The sequence below is a fragment of the Anopheles moucheti genome, chromosome 2, assembly GCF_943734755.1.
Source record: "Anopheles moucheti chromosome 2, idAnoMoucSN_F20_07, whole genome shotgun sequence".
Lineage (NCBI taxonomy): Eukaryota > Metazoa > Arthropoda > Insecta > Diptera > Culicidae > Anopheles > Anopheles moucheti.
The window spans coordinates 44,777,436-44,785,200 of record NC_069140.1 but is presented as its reverse complement, the minus strand read 5'-3'; the positions used below and the strand labels follow the sequence as shown (position 1 = coordinate 44,785,200).

Genomic DNA, 7,765 nt, shown 5'->3' with positions numbered 1-7,765 from the left:
TTTTTACCCATAAACGAACGCTTCACTTAGTGTGACGTTTGGTATTAAATTTTTCCACGTAATCTCATTAACTTGCTGCGCAGGCGGAAGTGAAATTAAAAATTACATTTTATCCCTCTTCAAACGATAACCCGTTTAACAACGTCCTTTGTCCGCCGCATTGAACCCCACAGCACCGGGTCCATTTCCGGTTGCTAGGCCTAGGGATGCTGGCGTGTCATTGTCACCTTTTCGTTATCCTAACCCAATGGGTGCACACTATTAATTTTGTTTGCTCCTTGCGTACAAACACATAAAACAGCAGCAGAGGATAAGGATATTATCCCATTTCCGGGTCACTGATATGGAGATTTTGGTGGTGAAGCGAACTTACCTTTGTCACGCCCGAGGAGCAACAGTTTAGAGGGGGCAACCCGAGTAAAAAAAGCACTAGGACCGCAACCGGATCGGAGAACGCGTTGTGATTTACTATTTTAATTGTTTTTTTCTCCCAACTCTACATTCCTGGCAGCGGAAGGTTAAGGGGGTATTAAAATTAAACTTATGTCGGAAGGAAGAAAAACTTATCATTTCCGAAGCTTCTAATGGCTATTAAATCGTTCGTGGTGCTAGAAAACAGTGACCGTCACATTTCACACGTGCTCAAAAGAACGTGCCTATTGAACGTAAACTATTTAGATTTATCATCCTACTTTAATTAATACTCCTACTTTGTACGTGATTATATTTCTTTCTTTTGGAACTTATTGTTTTTTCGGGGTACCTGTTACAGCGAAGATAGCCGCATTTGACAATTTGTTTATTTTACTTCATGAAGCGACGATCAGTTGTGTACATTTTAGTCTGCTTTTGTTAATCGTTCAACATTGATAGTGTCATGTAAAAATACATCAATATCTCATTTAGTAGTTCCAGAAAACTTAAGTAGACTCTAGGCTAACTGATTCTTCATTTACCAGAATGCTGAACGTTGCAAGAGCGCTAGAAATTTCGCGAACAATAACACACCGAACTACAATAACGAATGATGAGTGCTTTTCTTAAATCATTTGTTTGGACTATCGTAATACTAAACAGAACCAACGTTTCTCACAGGATAACCTTCCTGGGAGATGCATAATTTCTATGGGAATGATTCTTCCGGGTCTGCAAACTGTTACGTGAAAGGATGTTGCAATGGTTTTCCGTTGCAGGTAAGCATGCTTCCTGTCCAAAGATATTGATAATTCGCTACTTTTGCAGATCCTCCAGCGAGCTGCGGAACAAAACAAAATAGCTGTTTTGTTTATAATCGCGCATACAAAAGCAACATTTTAATTTATTGTACCTAGAGCATTCGACCACCAAATGGACAATTATAGTAAAAGCGTACTTACACAACGTAGCGAATAGAAGATGGCTTACCCGGTCAGTTCAATAATCATCAAACAAGTTCCGGGACACGTTGTTCTCCTCAGTAGCGGAAGATATATCGATAACATCCTGCGAAGCTTCCAGCGATTCGTCATTTCTGCTCGAGTCCTGCGACATAACAACGACCGTTCCGTTCCGCTTGCTTCGTGTATTGACCGACACATTCGCGTTCAGCGTTAGCTTGATGGTGATTTCCTGGGGAGATTCAGTAGGAACGGTTCCCGTTCGCTTCTTTCGCGGTGTTTCGATGCGTATGTTTATGCCCTGCGATGACGCACTCTGCACGATTGTGTGCGTTTTCTCCTTGCGCCGCGTGGTTCGTTCTTCATCCAAGGTTACCTTTCTATTGTACCTTCCACGGTTTGGCGCTAGCTCATCGGGGTCAGATTTAAGTTTTCGGCTCGTTTTCGACAGGGCGCGGGAAAGATCCTCTTCCTCATCCGGTGTGTTAGGAACCGTGTCCAACAAAGCCATAGTTTTTGGGTTAGGCAGTAGGGGTTTTTTCATTCGTGCTTGTCCAGCAACGGATGCATCGGAACGTTCCAATCTACGTTTGGACCTCTGTGAGAGCACGGGCGAATCTTCGTCATCCTCTGGTGTGTTTGGCTCTGTATCTGGTATAGCGTGCGATCTGTTCACAGTGCGCTGCTTTGTGTGCGTCATCAACGAAGGACTTATGGCGGGTGTCTTCTGTTTTCGCTTGGGAGTGCGTACGCTTGTCGAGTATTCTTCATCGTCCGGTGTGTTTGGTACCGTGTCAGCAAGCCCGTTAGAAATGGATGTGTCCAGCGTTCGTCGTTTCTTTGTTTTTGTTTTGTTCATCGGTCCCGAAGAATCGTTCACGTTTGATGCACTGGCAATACTCACCTCGAGCACTCCCGTGTTTGAGGCGCCAAGCGTTTTGAGTGCCTTTTCGAATATTTTACTACAAACCGTATACTTGGGCGTCTCGTTATATCGCAAACCGTTTACAAACTCCAAAAACGGTTGCAGTACTTTCGGCACCGATACATGCTTCCGGAAACTTTGCTTCAGCAAACCAGCCACATCACTCATACCTTCCTCCTTCATCTGCTGCACCTTGTTGCAATCTTTCAACAATTTTTCTTCCTTCCAAGGCAAACACCCACCGGCCCATTCGATCATGTTGTAGGCCAATATTTCCAAATCACCCCGCATCGTCATTACACCCTGATGGGCGTCACGCGACGTATACTCGATTGTACCATTGTGTTTCTTCCGGGGATCTGGCTTAAACTGATCTTCCAGCACGACCCGGCTAGCCATGCCAAAGTCCACCAAATACAACCGCTCCCGGCCACGATCACCCATCCCAAACAGAATGTTATCACCCTTCAAGTCCGCGTGTACATACTGATTCGAATGGATGTACTCCAGCACATCCAGCATCTGCATGCCAGCCCGACAAACGGTAGACAGTGGCAAGCATTTGTTGTTCTGCATGTAAACCGACTGCAAACTAGCGCCAAAGCGTGGAATCACCAAAAACCGATGCTTCACATTGTTCAATGTGTGTGATCCGCTGGCAAGGTAGTACGGCATGCCCAGGTGTTTTAGCTTGCGCAGCTTCCTATATCGTTCGACGTCGTCCACCTTGCAGATCTTGCGGTAGAAATGTGTTTCGACGAAAAGCGGTCCATTTTCGTGCGGTTCCTAGGATGAAAAGCGCGCGCATGATATACGGAATGTTATGTCTACAGATGTTTGAATGAAACAGTAAACAAACATGATACTTACGATCTTCACAACGTTGGGATACTCGGCAACCGTTTTTGGTGCAGCTTGTGCAAAGCAGTACGCGCAGTAGATCTCCCCGAAGCCACCGGTACCGATCGATGGTCCTACCTTCCACGGTACGTTGAACGCATCGGTTAATATCGTCCCGAGTGGGATCTTCTCCGGCCTGGTGTAAAGATTGTTGGCACGTTTCGGACGTTTTGCAGCACCCGCATCGGCCGGGCCCGGCTTCTTTCGGGACATGCTTTACGGTCAAACGTTTACGCTAGCGGTGGATAATAAACCAAACGAAAACAAGCCAAACAAAAGCGACCACTGAACCAATAAACTTCGTTTTCGTGATGCCGAATGGCCGCCAATTTGATGTTGAACTGTTTTGACATTTATGGCAGTTTGAAAGTTGACAGCGCATGTGACAGCGCCATCGCCTGCTGTGGATGGTAGCGGCACTATGCTCGTTGAAAAAGATCGTTGGCAGCGCGAACAATGCGTGCGCAACTTTAGCTAATTCGCGATGAAGGTTTTTATTACGCTTTTCTCAATTCAGCACAGTTTAATCTGAAACGAAAAACAACGGTTTTCATTAGGTTGTATAGTATACTAATGCCATACAAAAAATATATACAAATTAATAGTGCTTAGGGTGGTTTTCCTAGGAAAAGCACCTTATTTCTTCCTCTAAAACGGGTGGTTATTGGTGTTCAACGCTCAGTATCAGTTTTAACAATGCACGTAATCATACTGCTGCACAGAAAAGCAACAACTCACAAGCTTCGACCAACATAAATCACAACCAATTCTTAACCTGACAGCAACCTTCCCGCTGGAGACGTACACTGGTTGCACTAATAATCTCGTACCGACTCCCACGCTAAGCCAGACACATCATACAATAAAGTGCAATTATTTCTCACTCTCCACTCAATTTTACGGCCGATGGTAACGCTAAAGAGTGTGTTTAGCTCAGACTCTTGGCCGTTGCTGCACGCCACCCAGGGAAAACTAGCTCATGAAAGATGGTCGTTTTCCGGTCACTTTGGAGCTGTTCCAATAGACGAAGAAAATGGACGCTCTGTCGGTGAAGTTTTACTGTTGCCGTATGGTGCCCGGGGTTGGACACCCTTTGTAGCACATGTCTCATTGTGAAAACCAGTGCCAGTAGTAGCGCGCACCAGACGGTACATCCTACGAGTGCATCTATAAAAGAAGGTAATCCTTGAACCTATAAATGAGAAAGTACACTCCATTCCACGTCATCTTTTTTTTTTCTTATTTTGTTCTCTCAATGGAATGGGTCGAAAAGCCCGGCTACTTTAGCACACGGCATGCGATAGACATCAGCGGTAGCAAATCCGCACAGAAAGACGCCTTACGCTCACGGGGTTTTAGTTCATCGTAAGAACATTTCAGCAAACGCTTCAGAAGTGTCCTCGCAAACGGCGAAGGCCAAGTGTTACCAACGATGCACCAACACCCTCCCTACTTCATAGTTCTCGATAGTCGATGTGTTCATAATGGACGTCGTCCGTATGGCCAGTGCCCTACCTCCTTCGGTGTCGTAAAGTTTAATCTTCCAACGATCGTCACCAGTTCAGAGGTTCAACCAGCGATCTGATCGCCGGTGAAACCAGATGCTCTCCGTTGGCGATTATTTTCGAACGAGTAAAGTGAAATGAAATTGGCAATGAGTAACTCTGAGTCTCCTTTAAAAGCAACGTATCCTTCCAAACTACTCGGTACTAGGTTGACAGGATTATAAAATAAATATGGCACAAGATTTAATAGCTGTTCTCGTTCACAAAAAAAACACCTTGACGAGTCTCAAAAGCGCACAATAATGGTGATATACAGTAGCGTTGCACGACATAAATCCCAAAATCATTTGGAAAAATGTAATACACTACACATGATTTAATGGAAAATATTGTATATGTTAGACGGGTGTTTTAGAATTTATTACACTGTATTTATTACACGCGTTCTATAGCCCCCATATCGGAAAAATCAACAAAGGGCACGGTAGAAATGATAAAACTCTGCAGTTTCAACTGGCTGGCTCACGATATCAGTTTGGATGCAGCGAAGAAAGCTCTTTTCCTTGTACGACTTTTCGACGAACAGCAATAGCAAAATGTGTTTTTCTCCCGGAAAAATAATTCCACATCCACATCATGCGCTCTTATCGTGTACACTGCACTGGTGCGTAAATTCCAGGCTTCATGAGCTACGTCCTCATCGCTATCGCCCGCACATTCCGTGCCAACGCTTCCGATGGTTTGTTCCGCCTTTTCCCTGTTTATCGTACGGTTGCCCATGTTCCGACCATTGCATTCTGCCGCCTTCAAATCTCATTACTTCCGCCACATTAAGCCTTGTGTCATTCCATCATCATGTGCCATATCTTGTTTCTTTCCCCCCCGCCGGAACAATGCCATTGCTTTTCTACGCCACTATCAACTCAACTGTCACCGAATGTACCGAGAATCACCCTCTGCAACTGATGAGTTGGCATTTCTGCTCGATACCCAGCGATCATCATCCTTCCATTCTTGTAGCTAAATCCGACACCAACCGGAAACGATTTGAACAAACTCCCCAAAGAAAAAAAGCACCCCAATAGCAGATTTCGCAGACGAACTCGAATCCGGATTCACAATCCGGAAGTGCTGTAGCACTAGTGGAGGGGAAGGTATAGGAGCCAAAGAAGCCAGATTTTCGTTCCCGAAGCGGCTTTAGGCTTTGATTTTAATCAAATGCATCAAAATAACCCAACGGAATCTTCCATCCGGCCGGCTGACGCTGGAATGAATCGATTTAATAAAGGGGACGCGCGAAAATGAGCCCGCTTCCGGGAAGCAGGCGCGCGTACTTGGTCAACATTTGAAGCAGATAAAAGTACCATTCAGGGATAGGATAGGGATAACATTATCATCATCATCATCATCATCATCATCAACAACATCAACATTCAACATTCCCATCGAAAGACGGCTGTGGAGGCTATGGACAAAACATCCCGTCGTTAGTTGTAATATGAACTGTTGAAGAAGTGGAATTGATAAAACTTTACCACAAACACGACATGAATATCCGACATGAATGTTAGACAAATGTTGTAGTAACATCTCATGCTTCAAGCAGAAAAATTGTCATTCGCAGTAAGTAATCCCAAACTGCCGGCCACTGTTGTGTTGAGAGTTTGTTGACAGATGGTTCTGTATTTGCCCTGATCTGTACTTGACGGCAACCACGACTTCACGTTGACTTTGCCGAAGAACTTTTCTTTATTACTCCTGCCATCCAAGGAAAAAATAAAGTTCTTAGAAAAACCACACATTATAACGTGCTGTAGTGAAACATTAAATGGAAGACATCGCACCACAGCCCGCAGTTGCTAACTCTCCTCCGCAGACATCGCAACATCAGGTCGTCAATCAAGCAAGATTTGCTTCCATGAGATGTGCCAACCAGAGATGCCTCGAGAGCGAGTCTGATGAGTTTTTAATTTCGTTGCCTTGTTTTCTCATCAGTAGTGGCCAGTTATCGGAGGCAGGGATAAAGCCTATCAATCAGTCTCAAGCGACAGTACAGGTACGGAAAAAGTAAACCATCTCCACTGAGACGGTGATGGACGGTTTCGAAGATTAAAGGATTAGATCGGCTAAACCAAATGTCAGTTTTATTTTCTGACCGCTTCAGTCATTACTACCGATCGAATAGAAGGGATTGGGGATTGAGAAACAAAACCCACAAACTAATCGGCAATTCCTTTCAGTGTCTTTCAAAAGCTGTTCCTTCGACTGATGCCGGGCACAGTCTCTGTCTCCATTGCTTGAGTTCTTGGTATGTTTAGTTATAGTCGAGCTCCATTAAGCCGTTGACAGGTTAATATAGTAAGACTATCGGTTGGGGTTGATTTTTGAAAACTGTTACATGAACCACGGTCGGTATGGTACCGTTTGCCCTACTCCGGTATTTTTCCGTTTTTCCCACCCACCGAATGAAAAGTGTCATCGCCTGTCCATTAGGTTCCATCACTGAAAGCACCCATTAGGAGCTCCCGTGAGTACCGTAAAAACCGGACCAGAATCCGAGAAATCTTCGTGTCCTTATTTCATGAAACCGCCACCGAACCGAGTTTTAAGTTGTCTCTCATTACCGGAAGTGTCCTACAGTGGGTCCTACCGTGAAGCACAAAGCATACACAACCGTAATGTGGTATGGCTATGGCGACAGCAACAAGCTACACACTACCCCCCTCACACTCCCCTTGGTCAAGCTAGAAAAAGGCAACATCATTTTACCACCAAAGAAACAAATGCTGGGCTCCCAGTCTGCATGCGTCCCCGGGCGTTCCCGTTTCATTTCCTGCGCTATTAGGAACGTCAGCGTTACGTTAGTAGCGCGAAAAACAACTGAAAAGAGGTAAGTGTACACTAGTCGTCGTTACACTAATGTGGCCCATTTCCGGGGATGCACCATCCCGGCGATGCACAACGCGACTCTCGGGGAAGTGTGTCGAGAGTCCTCCCGTTTCGCTATTTGTGCTGTGCTGCTGTACGGGAGGAAGTGCCCAGAGATTATGATGATGGAT

At 45.1% G+C, this 7,765-nt stretch overlaps 1 protein-coding gene across 1 annotated transcript; it reads right to left on the bottom strand.

The window, feature by feature from the left end:
• Window positions 1-977: 977 nt before the first annotated feature.
• Window positions 978-3,724, bottom strand: LOC128308404 (serine/threonine-protein kinase VRK1). The gene is made up of 2 exons (XM_053045487.1): window positions 3,172-3,724; window positions 978-3,087 (listed from the first exon to the last, which is right to left on the bottom strand). Exons 1-2 carry the CDS (start codon window positions 3,412-3,414, stop codon window positions 1,414-1,416), a joined length of 1,917 nt encoding a protein of 638 aa, XP_052901447.1. The 5' UTR covers window positions 3,415-3,724; the 3' UTR covers window positions 978-1,413.
• Between the last annotated feature and the right edge of the window lie 4,041 nt (window positions 3,725-7,765).